The sequence below is a fragment of the Cryptomeria japonica genome, chromosome 4 (assembly GCF_030272615.1).
Source record: "Cryptomeria japonica chromosome 4, Sugi_1.0, whole genome shotgun sequence".
NCBI classification, from domain to species: Eukaryota; Viridiplantae; Streptophyta; class Pinopsida; order Cupressales; family Cupressaceae; genus Cryptomeria; species Cryptomeria japonica.
Window position 1 is genome coordinate 566,927,819 of NC_081408.1, and position 20,605 is coordinate 566,948,423.

Consider the following 20,605-nt stretch of genomic DNA (forward strand, 5'->3'; position numbering starts at 1 on the left):
ATTTGAGCAAAAGAAGGTAGAAAAAAAGAGGACAGCAAAGGCAATGGCAGCCCCAACGAGGAATATCAGTTCTACAGAGTCAGAAAATATTGGGATGGGCAGCAATACATCTGGTTTTTTCATTCCTCGTAACACTATTGGTACACAACCTGGATTGTTAGGTACTTCATGGAATAAGGAAGTGCATCAGCAGACAAGAGCGGCAGTGGCTAGATTTTGGATTTACAACAATATTCCGTTTAGTATTATTGAGAGTCCATATTGGGAGCAAATAGTCAGTGGATTGGCCATTATTACAAGATGAGGTCCAAAACACACATCAACTGGTGGAACAACAAAGGAGGAATTGGGAAAAGAATGGCTGCACCATTTTATCTGATGGGTGGACGGATAGTAGGAATAGGACACTCATAAACTTTCTAGTTGCTTCAGGGGGACAGGTGGTATTTTTAAAATCGATTGATGCCTCAGATCAAGTGAAGAATGCAGAAACCTTGTGAAACATGTTGGATGAGGTGGTGATCGAAGTGGGAGTGCAGAATGTTGTTCAGGTTATGACCGATAATGCAGCTGCATATGTGGCAGCGGGTAAACTTCTACAAGCTAGGCATCCGTCATTATTTTGGAGCCCTCGTGCTGCTCATTGCCTTGATTTACTCCTCGAGGACATAGGGAAACTTAGTTGGGTGAAGAATGTTGTTGAAGATGGAAGGGAAAACACAAAGTACATCTACAACCACACATGGGTCTTGGAGCTTATGAGACAACACACTGATGGCAAGGATCTTGTGCGTTCAGGAGTCGCACGTTTTGCCACGAATTTCCTCAACTTACAAAGCATATTACGTCCATTGCCCAACCTAAAGAGGATGTTTGTGAGTGAAAGATGGTTGCAAAGCCCTTATTGTAGGAAGCCTGAAGCAGAGAAGGTCGTGAAGGCCATTTTTGATGATAGATTTGCCAAACTCATGGAGGAGATCATCAATGTAAGTGTTCAAAGTTCAAATTTCAATTGATGATATATTTTTAAATTTTCTAATATTACACATTGCTGATTTTTGTTAAATTTGTCATGTCTAGTTGTCAGAACCGTTGTTGAGGGTTCTACAGATGGTGGATGGGGATAAAAGCCCCATAGGGTATCTATATGAGGCCATGGATAAGGCCAAAGAGGCAATTCAGCACTTGTATGGGTTAGAGAGGGCTAAATATGAACCCATATGGCGCATAATTGATCGAAGGTGGAACCGACAACTCCACCAACATATCCATGCTGCTGCCTACTATTTGAACCCCAAGTTCTTTTACTCCCGCAGTTTCAAAATAGATGAGGAGGTTCAACTTGGCCTTGACACATGTATTCAGAGGTTGGTTCCTGATGAAAATATTCAAGACATCATTGTTGATGAGTTGCAGAGGTACAAGAAGGAAGATGGGCCATTGTTTTCTTCACCTATTGGTATTCGTAAGAGAGACACCCTGCTGCCAGGTACAAACAAATGTGCTCTTAAATCTATTTTACCATTTATTTCAATCTTTAAGTTTATAAAAATCTTTACCGAGTTATAAATGCCAATTTGTATGCTTGCAGATCTGTGGTGGGAAGATTATGGTGCCACAACGCCTAATCTCCAAAAGCTTGCAATCTGCATATTATCTCAGCCTTGTAGAGCTTTTGGTTGTGAGCGCAACAGGAGTGTCTTTGAGGCCATTCACACAAAAAAGCGCATTAGGTTGACTCAAAAGCGCTTGAATGACCTTGTATATGTGCGATACAACCTTCGACTGCATGAAAGGAGGGTACAAGGGAACAATTCATACGACGCACTTGACATTGATGAGATTGATCCATACACAGCGAATTGGATTGCTAAACCTGATGGTGCTACTGGTGATATTGATGTGGATACATTTATCACTGACACTCAGTTAGATGAGATGGAGAGGTAGGCAGCTGAATGGGCGGCATGTTGATGATAATTAGGGAATGGCGGATTCCAATTGCCTTGGGCAACATTGGAATCCGCCCAAAAGGGCTGGCCCCTTTCCTCAAACGTGTAGGGCAAAACCCTATACCACACGGCAACCTTAAAACCTTAAACTTAAACATTCAACATATTGACAAATAGGGCCGACCCTATTCATAAGGCAATTGAGGGAAAATATAATTAAAAGTAATTATAAGGAAGGCCGACCTATATCTAAAAGGTTTCGCTCCTCATATAAGTAAATGTAAAACCTCATTGTCATTCATTCAATTCGGTCAGCTCTCTCATTCATGCGAAATTACATGCCTACCTAAATGCGAACTTCAGGAAGACACATTACATCTGCACTTACAGCAAGTCAACAACGAATTACTTGAAGGTCTACGGTCTAGGTTATACACAGCGAATTCCTTGAAGGTCTGCAATCTAGGTTAAGGGAGCAGCAGCATCCATCTCTCATGTGACAGCAAGCGAGCATTGAAGGCAGCCACCTCAATCTGCCATACCTCTTGTGACAGCAACATCTGAACCTACAAATGCATGAGATAAGTGTTGTAATGACTGCATAACTATAATCCATAATCAGATCTGAGGATCTTTTCTGACTGGGTTTTTCCTCCTAGGAGGTTTTCCCAGGGTAACTGTGCCTAGTCTTTATTTCATTCTCTTTCTTTACTATGCTTAAATCTGAAACTATAAATCTCTAATCTAATTAATCTAATCAGTAATCAAATTCTGATTTTCTGAGTTTTAGTTAATCTGAAAGTGTTAAAATCAACATGGTATCAGAGCTATAGGCTAGATCAACTTTCATATTTTAGAAATTAGTACTCCTTTATTTCCAGATTGTTGTCACATTTGCAAGTCAGGTCAATGGGGCTGAAAGTTGAAGATAGGCTTGATGGGAATCTCAATTTTACTGCATGGAAGGTTCGAATCAAGTTGGCTCTAGAGGAAGAAGATCTTTTCCAATTCATAGAAGCGAAAGAGCTGACTAAACCTACGGATGCAGGTGAGCTAAAACAATTCAAAAAAGATGTTGTCAAGGCCAGGAAGATTCTCATCGACTCAGTCAAAAACCACCTAGTCACCTCTATTGCCTCATTTACTACTGCCAACGCCATCTACAAGGTACATATGAGGTTAACAATCTCAGTAGGGCAATTACTTTAAGACAGCAACTACTTAATATCAAAATGGCAAAAGAAGATTTTGTTATTTCCTACTTTATGATAATTTCAGAACTAAAGAATCAGCTAGGTTTAATTGGTCATAACATGGAAGACAAAGACCTTGTCATGATTGCCCTAAATGGTCTACCTCACTCATGGGAGTCATTTATCCAAACCATAAGTGGCAGAACTAAGTTACCTACCCTTGATAGCCTTAAGAATGATTGCATCCAAGAAGAGTCTCGCCTCATCACAAGAGGGCAAACCAAAAGTCCCCATGTTGATGATCAACACATAGTTGCAGCCCAATGCAAGAAAGGGGGAAATTGGAAGAAGCCTTATCCAAAAAGAAATAGGGAATTCAGACCATTTAGTTCCCAGCACCTTTGGAAGAAACCAAGAGATACCTCGTGTGTCCGATGCTTTAAATGTGACAAATTTGGTCACTATGCTAAAGAATGTCAGAATAACCCTACCCAAAGAGAAGTCAACCTAAATGAAGTCTCAAAACAAAATGATGACTTCTTATTCATCTCCGCTATGTCTAGCAGTATTCCTACAGATAGTAATACATGGTTGATTGACAGTGGTGCTTCTAGACACATCACAGGCTACTGTGATCATCTTTCAAACTTAGTAGAAAAGGATACCAGCCTTCACGTGGTAATTGGTGATGACGCTCGTTATTCGGTAAGAGGTTCTGGCTCTACTTCTTTAAATTTAGACTCTGGTATTTCTCTGCACCTTAGAAATATCTTGTTTGTTCCTGGAATTAAAAGAAACCTAATTTCCATTTCTGCTCTAGAAGATAAAGGTTATCAAATTGCATTTTCTGAGGGAAAAGTTCTTGCTTGGCCTAAGAAATCTAGTTTTAAATCTGCTCGTATAATCGATCATCGATATGATTGTCTTTATAAGCTCTCTACTAACCCTATTCAAGCCCTCATTAATGAGGCTCCTGAATCCTGAGACACTTGCATTATCAAGCTCTTCCCTCTCTTGAAAAGTTTGTCAAAGGTATGCCCAAACTCAGTCAAATTCATGATAATAGTTGCAAAGGTTGGGATATAGGTAGAAATGTTAAAAGTCCTTTTCATAAAAGTGAAAATAGAGCTAAAGACAAACTAGAACTTGTTGACTCTGATTTATGTGGTCCTGTGTCTATAGCATCTCCTAGTGGATTTCTTTATTACGTAATCTTCATAGATGATTTCTCTAGGAAAACTTGGATCTACTTCTTGAAATCTAAAGAATCTGATGAAGTCTTAAGTAAATTTAAAGAGTTTAAGGCATTAACTGAAAACTCCTTTGGCAAAAGAATTAAATGTCTAAGATCTGACAATGGAGGGGAGTACACCTCCCATAGCTTTTATGATTTTTCTGTTGTCAAGAATTAAGAGGGAGTTTTGTGTTGCATACAATCCTCAACAAAATGGAGTTGCTGAAAGAAAGAATAGGACTATTGTTGAGGCTGCAAAGGCTATGATTCACGATCAAGATTTGCAAACCTTCCTATGGGCTAAGGCTTCTAGAACAGCAGTGTATATCCAGAATAGATGTCCACACCGTGTTCTAAAGAACATGACCCCTAAAGTCTCATTTATGTTCATGTGCCCAAAGAAAAGCGATCCAAGTTGGAACCCTCCGGAAAGAAAGGCATGCTAGTCGGCTACAGTGAATCCTCCAAGGCATTCAAGATATACATCTCGGGTCAAAGGTATGTTGAGGTAAGTAGGGATGTTACATTTGAAGAAAACATTGCTTTTAAGAAATCAAAAGGTTCTTGTGTTATTGATGAAGCTAATGACAATCAAGATATGAATGTTGATACTAACACTGAGATTCAGAGGGAGCTGGTTGAACCTCCACCTCAAGAAGAACATAATGATCCACCAGAGCCCATGAATCCCACTGATATTCCTAGTGACATTGTCATTACCAAAAAGAGGCCTCTTTGGGTAAGAAACACCATTCAAGAAGCCGAACGATTTGCTGCTCCCAATGGCACCTTCCGTGAAACTAAGAGACCTCAAGTATTCTCCAACTACGTTGCATTGATGTGCAATCTCATTGAAACTGAAACTTGCAATGTTGAAGAAGCCTTGAATCATCATGCTTGGAAGCTTGCTATGGATGAAGAGTATCAGTCAATCATCAAGAATGATGTTTGGGATATTGTGCCCAGACCCAAAGGTAAATCTGTTTTTTCCTCTAAATGGTTATTTAAAATTAAACATAATGCTAATGGTAGTATTGAAAAATATAAGGCTATATTTGTAGCTCGTGGTTTTTCTCAAAAGGAAGGCATAGACTATGAAGAATCTTTTGCTCCTGTTGCTAGATATACTTCTATTAGAACGATTATAGCTATTGCTGCTACTAGAGGTTGGAAACTACATCAGATGGATGTTAAGACTGCCTTCCTTAATGGTATCATTGAGGAAGAGGTCTATATTGAACAACCTGAGGGTTATGAGATTCAGGATAGATTAACTCATGTGTGTAGGTTGAAGAAAGCTTTGTATGGCCTTAAACAAGCTCCTCGTGCTTGGTATGAAAGAATTGATAAATACTTGTTAAGTCTAGGTTTTTGCAAAAATGATGCTGACACTAACATCTACTTTAAGTTAGCCAATGATGAAATGCTAATTCTAGTTCTATATGTAGATGACTTATTTCTTACCGGTAAAGATGAACTTATTATTAGATGCAAGAAAGAACTAGCTTCAGAATTTGAAATAAAAGACTTAGGTCTAATGCATTATTTTCTAGGTCTAGACGTATGGCAAAGACCTAAAGAAATTTTTCTAAGTCAAGGAAAGTATACTATTGACATTTTGAAAAGATTTAAAATGATGGATTGTAAACCTATGTCTACTCCTATGGAATCTAACTTAAAGAAGTTAAGTGTTTCTGCAGCTAACTCTAATTTTGCAGATCCATCAGAGTACCGGCAGTTGATTGGATCACTGATGTATCTAGTAAACACTAGACCAGACATATGTTTTGTTGTGAATGCTCTCAATCAGTTTATGAGCATGCCCAAACATGTTCATCTCGTTGCAGCCAAGCACATCCTAAGGTACTTGCGAGGCACAGTTGGTTTTGGGCTGAAGTATCCACTTAACACTTCAATAACCTTGGAAGGTTATTCAGATGCAAACTGGGTTGGAAGCGTCAAAGACAGGAAAAGCACCTCCGGTATTTGTTTTAGCTTGGGATCAACAGTGATCTCTTGGACTTGCAGAAAACAATCCTCAGTGGCATTGAGTACTGCTGAAGCTGAGTATATTGCTGCAAGTGTAGCTTCTAGAGAAGCAATGTGGCTTCGTAAGCTTCTTGTTGGGCTGTTTGGTCAGCCTTGGGATCCTACAGTTATTCACTGTGATAATCAGAGTTGTATCAAAATGTCTATCAATCCAGTGTTTCATGACATGTCAAAACATGTGGAAACCCATTATCATTTCATTTGGGATATGGTGCAAAGAGGTGCTATTCAGCTGAAGTATGTCAGCACTGATGAGCGGGTTGCAGATATTTTTACCAAGCTTCTATCCAAAGTGAAGTTTGTGTACTTCAGGGACAGACTTGGTATTGTGGAAAATGAAACCCTAATTGAGAGGGAGTCTCAATCTCAGTGATACATTGTGTTGTATCAAACCACCCTCTGCGGGCAATGTAAGGTGGTATTGTAATCTTCTCAGGGAGAAGTGTAATTATTAACCATCCTCTGCGGGCAATGTAAGATGGTATTGTAATTTTCTCAGGGAGAAGTGTAATTGTTAACCATCCTCTGCAGGCAATGTAAGATGGTATTGTAATCTTCTCAGGGAGAAGTGTAATTGTTGACCATCCTTTGCGATCAATGTAAGATGGTAGAAAAGATCCTCTCCACCCTCTGCGGGCTATGTAAGGTGGATCCAGTCTATGCTTGTGTGCGAGCTAGAAGATTATATTATGTAGTTCCATTGTATGTGTGCTAGATGGAAGACTACAACATTCTGATTATGTAATCCATTCTTTGCTTGTGTGCAAGATGGAAGATTATAGTTATGTTTCTCCTCCCTAATTAAGAGGGAGTGTTGATGTTAATTAGGGAATGGCGGATTCCAATTGCCTTGGGCAACATTGGAATCCGCTCAAAAAGGCTGGCCCCTTTCCTCAAACGTGTAGGGCAAAACCCTATACCACACGGCAACCTTAAAACCTTAAACTTAAACATTCAACGTATTGACAAATAGGGCCGACCCTATTCATAAGGCAATTAAGGGAAAATATAATTAAAGGTAATTATAAAGAAGGTCGACCTATCTAAAAGGTTTCGCTCCTCATATAAGTAAATGTAAAACCTCATTGTCATTCATTCAATTCGGTCAGCTCTCTCATTCATGCGAAATTACATGCCTGCCTAAATGCGAACTTCAGGAAGACACATTACATCTGCACTTACAGCAAGTTCATCTGCCATTGGAGGTGCGAAATTCATCATTAGGAGTCAGCAGCGAATTACTTGAAGGTCTACAATCTAGGTTATACACAACGAATTCCTTGAAGGTCTGCAATCTAGGTTAAGGGAGCAGCAGCATCCATCTCTCATATGACAGCAAGCAAACATTGAAGGCAGCCACCTCAATCTGCCATACCTCTTGTGACAGCAACATCTGAACCTACAAATACATGAGATAAGTGTTGTAATGATTGCATAACTATAATCCATAATCAGATCTGAGGATCTTTTCTGGCTGGGTTTTTCCTCCTAGGAGGTTTTCCCAAGGTAACTGTGCCTAGTCTTTATTTCATTCTCTTTCTTTACTATGCTTAAATCTGAAACTATAAATCTCTAATCTAATTAATCTAATCAGTAATCAAATTCTGATTTTCTGAGTTTTAGTTAATCTGAAAGTGTTAAAATCAACACGGCAGAGGTGGCAAAACGTGAGGAGGCGGGAGATGAGTTTGTTGATCCAGAAGAGGCAGATTCAACACCGGTTGAGGATATTGCAGCAGCAGCAGCTGCTGCAACACCATCTACTTCAGCACCCACTCAGCAACAACAGAGTTTTTGAACTTTATTCGCAGACGCAATCTATGATTTCCAGTTTTCAATGATATGAAACCATGAACTTAATATGTATTCAGAATTTCAGACTTCACTGATTTGTTTTGTGGTCTACGCTCTACAATATGGATTTGACTCAATCATATTTAGTATTTACTATTTAGAACTTGAACTTGTTTTTTTGGTATATCATTTTGCTATATGCCATGTGGTATGTATTTGACTCAAAGTCTCAAACTATGATTTATATATGATGGAAACCAATAATATGCTATTGTGTTCTATAAATTTAGTGTATACATGTGTTTTTTTAGAATATTTAAAAAAATTATATATTTTCAAATGTTCGATAATTTTGCTGATTTATTGCCGAATTTTTCCCGATTCCCGATTTTTTTTTAAATTTTGGCCAAAAGATTTATTGCCGATTAAGATATTTACATCTTTGATCTCATCACATACTCACCTCTGATATGTCCCATACATCCAGGATATGTGCATTGGTCCCAAGGACTGGGCCTTTGTCAGCTAGTGATACATATACGATATGCCAAACACAAATACTGAAAGGCTTCTGGTAACTTAGTAACTCACAAATGTATAAAGTTAAACAATTATTAAAGTAATCTTGTAATATTTAGCTTATAATGGTCATTTAAGTCATTTAAGTAAATAGTTAGTAGCTTTCTATTCAGTATGTCAGTTAGTCAGTTTTAGTAAATCCCATTAATGTCTTTAGTTTTCAATCATTTCCGTTATGGAAAGATCCACTGTAATTGCTTATAATAGGAGCATTCCTCTCCTTTGTTTATCAAACAATCAATAATTATTTCATGGTATCAGAGCTCAAGAGTTTTATTGCTAAAATTTTTATATAAAAATTTGTGGTCTTTACCTAAAAATTTCAATGAAATTTCTAGAAATTTTTGCCTGATTTTTTTAATAAAATTCATGGACAATTTTCCTGGAAATTTTGTGGCAATTTCTAGAGGTTTTCATAAAATAAATTGGCAAATTTTTGTTTAGTTAAAATTCATGATTTGAATACAAATTTTTTCTAATGTTTTTAAAACAATTCTTTTTGTAAATAGTGGGTTATTTGTTTTCCACGGATAGGATTTCATCATGCAAAGATTTCGTGTTTTTGGCGTGGTTTTTGCTTTTTCAGGGTTCTCTGCTCCTGTGATCGAGGGATGCTGTTTGTTGACGATTTTTCGACAAAATCGGTAGGTTTTTACTGCTTTTCCACAAAACGAAGGTTTTTTACCATTTTTTCCCAAAATGAAGGGTTTTGCTGATTTTTTGACAGAATTGTGTGCGACTTTCCCTCGAAGTTTTTTGAGAAGCTGATCTCAATTTGTGTTTCTGGATAGCAGGAGGGATGACTTTGTTACCCAACATCATGTTGGACAGCAGCCAGAGATTCAACGGCACGGTTGGCATCAAAGGTCATGGTTGTAAAATTTTGGGACAATTGTTGTACTTAGTAGAATGACCATTAAGGGAAGGTATTAAAGTAATATACTAATATTGTAATATTTAGCTTATAATGGTCATTTAAGTAGTTTAGTTAATAACCTTCTATTCTGTATGTCAGTTTTAGTAACTTCCATTTATGTCTTTAGTTTTGGATCATTTCCGTAATGGAAAGATCCTCTGTGATTGCTTATATTAGGAGTAATCCTCTCCTTTGTTTATCAAACAATCAATTATTATTTCAATTATGTACCCAGAAGTTTGCCAATAAATGCTAAAAGCACATTGATAATCACTGGTAACAAACTTAGAAAACATACAGAGCAACCCTGTAGCAAGAACTTACTCTTCCATGAAGTTTCTCCTCAAGCCTTTTCAAGGTCTTTGCCACACAATCCTTTGAAGCCTGTAGCAAAGACCCAGAAGATTCAATAACATAAAAGATTCATAAAAATAAAGACAAAATTACAGAATTTGTAGTCAGTTATTTCTGCAGTCAAACAGCATCGCTACATGTCTAAGCTTACATAATTATATTTTCCTAGAAATTACAAATACTGATTCGTACACACATAAGTGAATCGATTTCACCTGAACAATCAATTCTACATCTTGCAACTTTTGTACTCCTCCCTCCTTCACAATATCAGAAACATTGTCCTGAAAACCACATCAACTGTGCCTGAGTAGTCAAGTCATATATGCAGAAAGGGAAACAAATATGAATAAAAACTAATAATAATAGCAAGCAAGCAGGATTCCCCAGAATGAATAGAATCACAAATACATGCTATAATATATTCTAAATGCTGCATGAATGTGAAGACAAGCTTCTAAAAGACCTCATTATCTGCCAGCCCATACAGAGCAAAAGCAGCATTGTGTTGAAGAGATCCATTTTTAGAATCAAGCAGCTCCAGCAATGGAGTTAATCCCCCATCATGAACAATGCCAGCTTGGTTGTGTGAATTCTGGTCATCAAAAAAAAACATTCTACTACAATTTCAGTATTGAAAATAAAGCACCATACAAGTAACATGGTATATTAATAAACTTGACAGATATATTATTAAGACTTTTGAAGTTTAATTGGCAGTGTTGATTTTTAAGGATCCTTGTCAGAAATCTATTCTAGAAAAAGAATGACATTGCTAGGGAAATTCGCAATTCAATTTTTCATCTCAAACCATTTAACCAATCAAGAAAACTATTTAAAGAATTGACAACACCAGGAACCCATGTGATAAATTCAAACCTGTGCTAATCTGCCCAAGGCGAAAGCCGCCATCTCCTTCAGTTGGGGATCAGGCATCTGAAGCATATTTGAAAGAGGTCGAACAGCCCCTCTTTGGACAATGTGCACCTGTATATCCAAAAAGTTAAAATATTTGAATGAAAAAATCATGTGCAGAGGACAATAATTCATTTTCACCTGGTATGCCAATTGCAACACTAAATTTTAGATTCTTCCATATTCTTACAATGCCTAATTGGAATATAGATTTTGTTAAATGTTTCTTTCTACTCAAAAAAGACAAGTGATAACATAATATTATTCAAAACTTATAACAAACTTCATACATTCCTTCAAGCTCCACAGATTTACTGGACCAACAAATCCAACAAAGAAGCTAATAGGAACTCAAACACAAATCTAAAACCATTTGTTGTCAATGCAGTCTTGTATGTTTGAAATGGATTTCAGATTTAAACCCATTGTTTCAATACATAAAAAAAGTGTGCTCGATAAATAAAAACAGGATGTTTGGCCACCATTTCCAGCTATAAAACTGCATGTTGAAACCAAAATAAAACAAAACATCAAATACCTTGCATTCAGGATCTGTTGTAGCAAATTGCCCCAGCAATAATGCAGCTTCCCTTTGGCTTTCATGACACCTAGAGCTGAGAGCACAAACATTTAATTCATGATCACAACCTTACTCAAACTTTTCAAGGAATTTCACTTTCAATTAGCAACTTACTACATTTGCATTTAATTAGAAATTCATTTCTCAACTTTATGATATCCAAAACCTGGTAGGACATGCAATAGGATCATTTTAATAACTAGCATGACATGTGACAAAAATACATCGTAACAGTGTCACTTACCTATAATTAGCTCAGGAGAATAAAGATAAGAATTGGGTGATGTTAAACTGGAAAAATTAAATCTTGATCTACAAAGCCAACACCATTACCATCTTAAATTTAGATTTTATGTAACAGGATGATCAGGCACCTTTAATCTTGAGAAAAAATGCCATAACATAAGGGATACTAAAATGAGCAAACAATTCAAAGCAGCAAATTTCCATTTAATGGATTACAAAATCATATAGTGGCCATACCAAATAGATCTAAGCTTATGATATGAAGAAAACTGAATTCTTTTGTTCAGTTATAAACAAACTTTTTCTCTCCAACTCAAAAATGATATCGGACAGTCCATGTAGTGAACCGTTTGAACTTGAAGGAACATGATCTCAAGTTGGATGAAATAGAAGTATGTTACCTCTGGGCCAGGCACTTACATGTTATATTCTCAAGAAATGGAAAAATTCTAGAGATGGGAGGCACTAGAAGGATGAAAGTGTGAAGAATGCTAATGGTTAAGATTTGTGACCATCTTCTTCTGGTAAAAGTAAAGAAAACACAAAAAGAATTTGTTACAGATGTCAATGTAAGGACTGTACTCAAAATTGTAGTGCATCATTTCAGCATCTCAAAACTAAAAAGTGCTGGATATGTCTGATTTAGTAAGGTGTTCAAGGTAGTGATAGTATTGACTGTTAAATTTGTGCCCTAGTTCAGTAATCAGATTTGTAACATTTAATTATTTGTTATCATTTAGTAAACCATAATCAAGTAAATCCAAGAATGAAACAAGAGAGCAAGAGACAAACACAAATACCCTGGGAAAACCTCCAAGGAGGAAAAACCCAGCACTAAAGACCCACAGGTCAGATTATGTATTCAATCTTACTTGCACAAATACAATACTTAGCTTGATTCTCCAGATCTGATCCCTTTTAGTATATAAGATCTGCCCTTCTAAATACACCAAGTCTGCACCAAAATGCCTTATATCCTCTTGGACAAGTTCGCACAATCCTCTTCAATATTTCGCACCTTTATTTGCAGAGCTAGTTCGCTGATTGCATGAGAGATGAAGTGATTGATTGTGTTTGCAATTTTACCTTTATTTATATGAGTCTTTAACCCATATACCTCAAGTCGGCCGTAATCCTTTTTGGCGCCAATTTATTTTATTGAGGCGTGGTGCATTTAGTGTGGCGTGGAGGAATGGGGCCGGACTTGACTTGGGCCACGTTACCCCTTTAAGATAGGACCCAATCCTATATGGGTTCGGATGTTGCCTTAAGGCAATCCGAACCCATCTTACCTAGTTATAACCAACATTGACCTTGAACACAACAAGTTATTGATCAATTTCAAAGTCCAAAGACTCCACAGAGCATTGGTATAGGATAAGCCATCTACACCCCAAAGACATTATTGAGTAAATCCCTCACACCACCAAGCCACTGAGATACAATGATTACAATGATATTATTGCCTCTAGATGAATCAATTAAGTGAAGCACACAAGTCTCTAAAGCAGTTGTGATTGTTTTAAGATTTTTTTTACTTTATCCATTTAAGGCTTCACTGTAGAGGCAAGATGGATTAATGAAGGTAGAAGTTGAAAACCATCAAGCTAAAACAGAAATATTGGTCAAGAATATGGAGAAAATTTATTAAGATGTATAATGTGACTTGTGTGTTAAATGTAAATTAAGGGACTCTAAATGTAGACAAGCCCTTAGAATTTCAAATTTTCATTCTGACATCATTAGTTATTTAAAATATATAGTGAGAATGTATAATTCCATACTGTGAAGACCAGAAAGCTCAACAATTACAAGTCAGTTCAGCTAAAAGCACAAACAATAACTCCATTATGCACATAAAAAACAAATAAAAACACTGAACATACCTCAAGAGACCAATTACAGGTTGCAAAGCTCCAGCAAGAAGAACCTCCTTCTTTATGTTAATAGATGAGTGCACCAAATTCCCAATCACACCAACCTACAGCAAGATTGCACAGCAAAACAAGCACACAAATTATACAAAGAAAACTCTCAAAGGGTCATCTTATATATACTATTGACCAGGATTTTGACATTCCAAGGAAGAATATAAGATGTGGTTTTCCCCTCTAATTCACTTATAGCAAATAAAGATCATGCTACCAGGTTCACTTTTAGAATCATACCTACCATTTATTAAAAAAGTGTTTTCAACAATAACTATCTGCCACACAATAACTAAAGAACTTCAATGCTATTACAAAATCTTGCTAATTACCTATAGATCCAAGGAATTGAATCTGTATACCTGTGGCTGTGGTGGCAGTGTTATTCGCACAAAATCATAGTAGCAAAAATTCCCAAAAATTCACAATTAATTGCCAACCATAACAATTGTCGTACCAATTCAGATCAACATACCAATGTTTTTTAAAGAACCAGGTTTTTCAGTGAATATTTGCAACTTATTTAAAAAATCACCAATAAACCACAATTTTTTTGTAACTTCTTCAATCAATCATAATTAATTGACAATTATTCCATTTGCATACGTTTTTGTCATTACATTTCCATTTTTTGAATTGAATGAAAATTTTCGGATAATTTGTTGATGGTTTATTTGATTATTCAACAACAATTTTTCCCCTGTTTCATGACTATTTCAGCACATTCTTGTTTGCTGATTTTTTCAATTGAATGAATTTTTTTGGATAATTTGTTGGTGCTTTATTTGTTAATTTAACAAAAAAAATTCCTGTCTTATGAATATTACAGCACATATTTGTTTGCTGGTTTTTTCCTATTTTTTTCTTTTCTAATTCCAAGTAATTGGATTAAATTTATACTTTAAGTTTGCAGAATCAATACTGACTAAATGGAATGCTACTATGATGTTATACTTCTTGTTGACTTTTCATGACATTACATTTCATTTTGAAATTGCAACTCGGTGATTTGATTATTCAAATGATTCCTGTCACCTGTGTGTTGAGCAAATCCTGGAAACTCAAGAAATAAGAAATAAAATCAAGCAAACCTGGATAGTTTTTTAAGGGGTACTAAAATCTAAATTCCTATCATTTTGTGCCAAGCTGCTCCATGTTGAAAAACGTGTCAGAAATGCAAAGATTATTATCAATTATGATAGAAAAAACATATTTCATACTCAAAACATCTTACATTAACAGAAAATTCAATTGATTTTTCATGACATTACTTTGTCTTCTGAAATTGCAACACAGTGATCGTTCAAATGATTCTTGTCACCTGTGTCATGCAAATCCTGACCTATCATATGATGAAGAGGTCAACCTACAAAGGGATGGGGAATTGTTGCAGGTTATTGAGGATAGCTCTGAGACTAAAAATAAAGCACCATACTTTGATTTTGGTCCTAACCTTCTCATGGGGTATTATGGGAAACAAGACCAAGGAACTACTAGTTCTCTCCTTTGCCCTACTCTTGTTGAGGATACAAATGATAAATCAGAGGAAAAGATACAACAAAACTATAAGTGGGATACAACCCAGTAGAATGAGAGGACAAGATATTTTTTAATAAATGTGTTTAAGATATCTTTTATCCATAATTTTGAAAAAATTAAAAGAAAACAAAAATTATTTACTTCATCTGTTAAGCTATTTTTTAAATAAGAGGTTTATTAAAATATTGTATTTTAATTTGGAATTTATTTATCTTTTAAGACATTTTTGTAGTACACTTTAAAATCATTAACAAAGAACATATTTCAATTTAAACCCTAACATATTATTCTATTTAAATTTTTTTTTAAATAGAATTAATTTAAGTCTACCATCGTTTTAGTTTTTACTCATGGCAACCTGAAACTTTTTCCTACTTTTTTTAAACACTTTATATTCTTTCATTTATTTTTTTTATCAACTCATAGCAACTTTAATTTATTTATTTACCTTCTTTTTTATACTAATGATGGTTCAAACATATTATTAAAGTTTTTATTTTTATTTTTTGTCTAATAATGCCAAAAATAAAAGATTATTTCATTTGTATTTAATATATTTACATTTATATTTATTATTAAATATTGTGTTTATTATTATATTAAATGCCTTGACACCCAAGAGGCTGTCAAATTTAACATGAAATGTAAAAAAAATATTTAACACGCGCCATTACTCTACCCCTAGCTGCCACTGTAGAACACCTCTCACTGTAATAAGATTCACTCTTATAAAAACTTCTATAATTAGTTAGCAGCTAACAGTTTTAACTTTTTATTTTTTCTCCTGTGTAACCTTATCCAGTGACCACACAACCTTGTCAATGTACATCCAATTATTCTGCATATATCAAGAGTGTAAACATAACAGTAATTGCAACAAATCTCTCATGTGTTCTTGCCATTTCTAATATATATCCATTCTTAGTTTCTTCTGTGCACTCTGAGCAAGTTATACCACTCCCTACCCGATTCACATACAGGCCTGCCCTCAACAGTCACAAAGCCACACTTTTGTTGTGATCGTATCTTAAGGCTCAACAGACTGGATTTTACCATTTGATCTCCCCTTTCTCCTCCCATCCTATCCTGCTGTCACACAGAACCACTCTTGATTGTAACTTTTCCAGACACATTACGAAATTTTCACTGTTATATGACTGCAACCACTTTCCCATTGCAAACTCTACACATTCCTTTTAGCTTTTCCCACATACTGTTTCTGTGTCTACAAAATATAAACATTTCTGAGATGTTAAAAACCAGCCAAAAGAAAATAGTTCTAAGATAAACTGTCCGAAACCTTTTTCGATCTTGACAATTTCTAATTCAAAGTTTCACAATATTGCACCATGCACATTCTCCACCTGTCTTTCCTTGGACTTACCATGCACAGAGCCATCATAATCTGTTGACACTGCTTAGGGAAAAGTTGTGCAGAATTTGTGCACTGCTGTATCTGATCGTGACGTTGGCCTGAAATTTGAAATGCTGATCATATGATGCCATCTGTTCATTTATCAGATTTTTACATATACAGGTCAGAAAATTTTAGTTATACATTGGCAAATTTTAAGGCCTAATTTTTAGGACCCTGAGGGAATGTCTTTTTGGCTCTTTGTTTTTTGCATGTGCTGGGACTTATCAACCTAGCATGTGCACTTGTCATTGAACATATATTTTATTCATGCTGATGAAGAGTGCAAACATAACAATTTTTGCAAGACAACTCACTTGTAATCTTGACCATTGATGTTGTTTCCTTATTATCTTTCTCCTGTGCATTCTTAGCAGATTTAATATCTACTCATTTAAACCGTGCTTCTATTTCTAGATTAATATTTGTCCTGCATAATGTTGGATATTGCACATAGATACTTTGATAATTATTTTGAGGCTCAAAATTTATTTTCACTTTCTTATATAGATACATCATACAAATGATGTGATGTCCCCTTCTAGTTGACATCTGTCAGCTGAGTAGATTAGCCTATCACTGACCCTCGTAGGCTGATGAGGTTGGGTAGAGGGTCCTCCAGAGTTTGATTCACCACCTTCAGAGCAAGCACTCCAAGTCTGGTCTTCGTTTGAGGTCTCTCCAAGACTTTGTTTGAGATACTTTCTATTTTTAGCAGTCCTGCTATTTATAGCCAGTAGGTTGGGCAAGGACAGATTATGGTTTGGCAGTCTCCAGTTCAAACGGCAGGCATTTCTGATGAATGCTTAGAGAGATATTAATCTAAGTTGCCGGTTCGGGTTCGGGTTCCGGTTCGGGTTCGAAGAACCCGGTACGCCGGTACGGCAAAATTTTGAAAAGGGGTTTGGGTTCGTTTGGGTTCGTTAGTACAAAAACATGTAAATTTATATATATATATATATATATATATATATATATTATATATATATATATCAAAGCCTATAAGCATGAATTAAAATATGCATGTCACATAGCATCATATGAACAACAAAACAAACATAAACTTGTAATCATAGCATCATGATCATACCATAATTGATAATAGCATCATATACATCAAGTTTAATATCAAAATGACAAAATATTCAAGTATCATTGTTTCAACTTTCAAAAATATAAACTTAAAAGTTTAATCATCAAATGGATCATCTAATTCTTCATCCTCCTCCTCCTCCTCCTCCTCATCCTCATTGACATTGACATTACATAAGCCAATGCCACTTGCACTTGCACTATAAGTTGGCTCAATTTCCGAGTCATCAAGTGTCAATGCAAGAAGCTGAGAACCAGGAGCATCCAAATCAGTATGCTCTGGCTCTATATCCCACATCTTTGTTTCCCCTTGTGTGTAGTCATGTTGTTTGTGTGAAAGAAGACGTAGGTTGGAATGCACATATACTAAATTCTCCGCTCTTTTTGATAGCAGCCTATTGCGCTTTACTGAGTGGATGAAAGAGTATGTGCTCCAATTTCTTTCTGAAGCAGATGAACTAGCAACCTATGAAGACAAAGTAAACAATTAAAGTTATACATTAATAAAAATAAAATTACTAGCAACCTATGAAGACAAAGTAAACTATAAATAAACTAAAACTTGTAAATTAAAAATTTTAATTAATTAAACTTACTTGTGATAAAACTTTTATAGCGAGGGGTTGTAGGTGTTGGAAGCATGTGCCATGGAAGTACCACCAGCTATGAGCATCTTTCTTGGATCTATGACGAAGTGCATCAACACTTAGACCATTCCCATTTGCGAATTCTATGAACTCATTTGTAACAACATCTCGCAAAATCATCATCGGGATATAGTCTAAGAAATGCTGCCTTATACCCATCAGATACTTCTAGATCTCTCCATGGTGGAATCCTTCCTAGTTTATCAAGAAACTGATTGCTATAGTACTTAGGTGTCAAGGCATAGGCAAGAAGGTGCAAAGGAGTGGTCATCTTATTCCACCTCTCTACAATAATTAATTCCAGTTCTTTGAAGAATTTCTCCTGAGGATCATTCTCTTTTTCATTTATAGTGAACTTTATTTTTTCAAGCATTGAATCAATGCCATCATAAATCTCACCTATGCAAGGCCTATCCATGTCTGTATAGCGAATCATGCTCATGATGGGCTCAGTGATACTTAGGAGATATGTAACAAGATCCCACCATTTCTCATCCAATATTCTATCCCTAATTTTTCCTGCCCTCTCAGTGCTACTTTGCTTCCATACAGTCCAATTGGTGCTGATCACCATATTGCATAGTGCCACTCTAACTTTCACAAGTCGTCTTAAGACGATTGTGTTTGATGCAAAACGGGTCTCAGCAACCTATAACACAAATTAATGCCAAATTATTAAAAAATAAAGCCAAACTTTAAAGAAGAATACACAATATAGCTTACACAATGATATTATTAACATTGAAAATTCAAAAAAATCAGAAAATGTAAAATTAAATTACTATTTCACTTACCTTCAATAGCTCCAAATTCGAATAGGTTCTAAAAATCCCTTGAGACATGTGGTGGTTTGTGATGAACATCTGGATGTCCTCAGCCTCTGCATACACATCTCTGATCCATTTTATTTTTTGCCCAATCCTTTGTAGCATAAGATTGAGCGAATGTACCGCACAAGGTGTCCAAAAGATGTGATCATAGCGTTGCTCAACCAACAAACCAGCAGCTCTACAATTTTTTGCATTGTCCGTTATGACTTGGACAACATTGCGGGGTCCCACAGACTCAATGGCAGAGATGAGAATTTCTGCAATAAATTCGCCATCTTTTATTTGGCCCTCACTATCCACAGCTCTCAAAAACATTGCCCCTTTAGGGGACACCGCTATGACATTGATCAAGGGACGGTTTTTAGCATCTTTCCACCCATCTGAAACAATTGTTACACCTGTCTCAACCCACGAATCCCTTATGGGTTTCAATGCATCTTCAACCCTCTTCACCTCTTTCTCCAATAATGTTCCACGTACCTTCTCATAACCGGGGCCCTTATACCCTCTTGGTGCCTCATTAACACTTTTTATCATTTGCTTCCAATATGGGGAGCGAACAACATTGAATGACAAACCATTTGCATAAATGCACCTTACTATATCTTGATCAGCATTGTCTCTACTCTCATTTTGGAATGCGGTTTCTAAAGGCCCTTTTGTTCTTTTACGTGTCAAGGGTGGTTCACTTTGAGGTTCATTTGTGGCAAAGAAGGGGTGGTCTTCTACTACAATACTGGGATTAGAAGGGCCTTGCATTCCCCTTGTTTTCTTTGATGCGGTTTGGTTCAATCTACGGGCTTCCCTCTCTTCTGCTGCCTCATGCTCCCTAATATATTTCATCACTATCTCATCTGGTATAGGTTTACCATTTTTGCCAGGGCATTTTTTGATGCCTCTTCCTTTTATTCCACACAAATGGCCTACCACTCGATAATATGAACTATTACGTTCAATATCACATCCATGGCATTTCCAACGGAATCCCCCACCTCCCGGAAGTTGTTTTATAATGTCCACATATTTCCATAAGGGAGAATTTGGATCATTTCTTTGTTTTGCAATTACTTGTTCATTGCCAATGGAGGAAGATGTAGATGCCATTCTAGTTCCTATGGCAAGAAATAAAATAAACATATTCAAAAACAAAAACTAAATAATGAAAAAAAATTCAAGTTTCATGTTTGACAATTTGTGAAACAAAAATAGTTGGAAAAAAATGTTTAAAAACCTACCTCTTGCTGCCAATGGAAGCTTGAAAATGTATGGAAATGATGCTGCAACACTTGTTGAAGCTTCTAAAATCGGTCTTCAACTCCTCCTCTTTGATCTTGGAAGCCAAA

General features: G+C 36.1%; 2 protein-coding genes across 2 annotated transcripts in view; both read right to left on the minus strand.

The window, feature by feature from the left end:
• The window catches only part of LOC131036098 (ARM REPEAT PROTEIN INTERACTING WITH ABF2), a 54,832-nt gene that overhangs the window by 11,782 nt on the left and 22,445 nt on the right, over window positions 1–20,605 (minus strand). The window contains exons 6-11 of the mRNA XM_057967910.2: window positions 13,699–13,793; window positions 11,525–11,600; window positions 10,951–11,058; window positions 10,538–10,666; window positions 10,287–10,355; window positions 10,042–10,101 (exon numbers count right to left, since the gene is read on the minus strand). Coding sequence (XP_057823893.1) covers window positions 10,042–10,101; window positions 10,287–10,355; window positions 10,538–10,666; window positions 10,951–11,058; window positions 11,525–11,600; window positions 13,699–13,793 — 537 coding nt within the window. The remainder of the gene's footprint in view (window positions 1–10,041; window positions 10,102–10,286; window positions 10,356–10,537; window positions 10,667–10,950; window positions 11,059–11,524; window positions 11,601–13,698; window positions 13,794–20,605) is intronic.
• On the minus strand, window positions 17,706–19,549 carry LOC131036097 (uncharacterized). Its single transcript, XM_059219950.1, has 2 exons — window positions 18,382–19,549; window positions 17,706–18,251 (listed from the first exon to the last, which is right to left on the minus strand). Exons 1-2 carry the CDS (start codon window positions 18,589–18,591, stop codon window positions 17,883–17,885), a joined length of 579 nt encoding a protein of 192 aa, XP_059075933.1. The 5' UTR covers window positions 18,592–19,549; the 3' UTR covers window positions 17,706–17,882.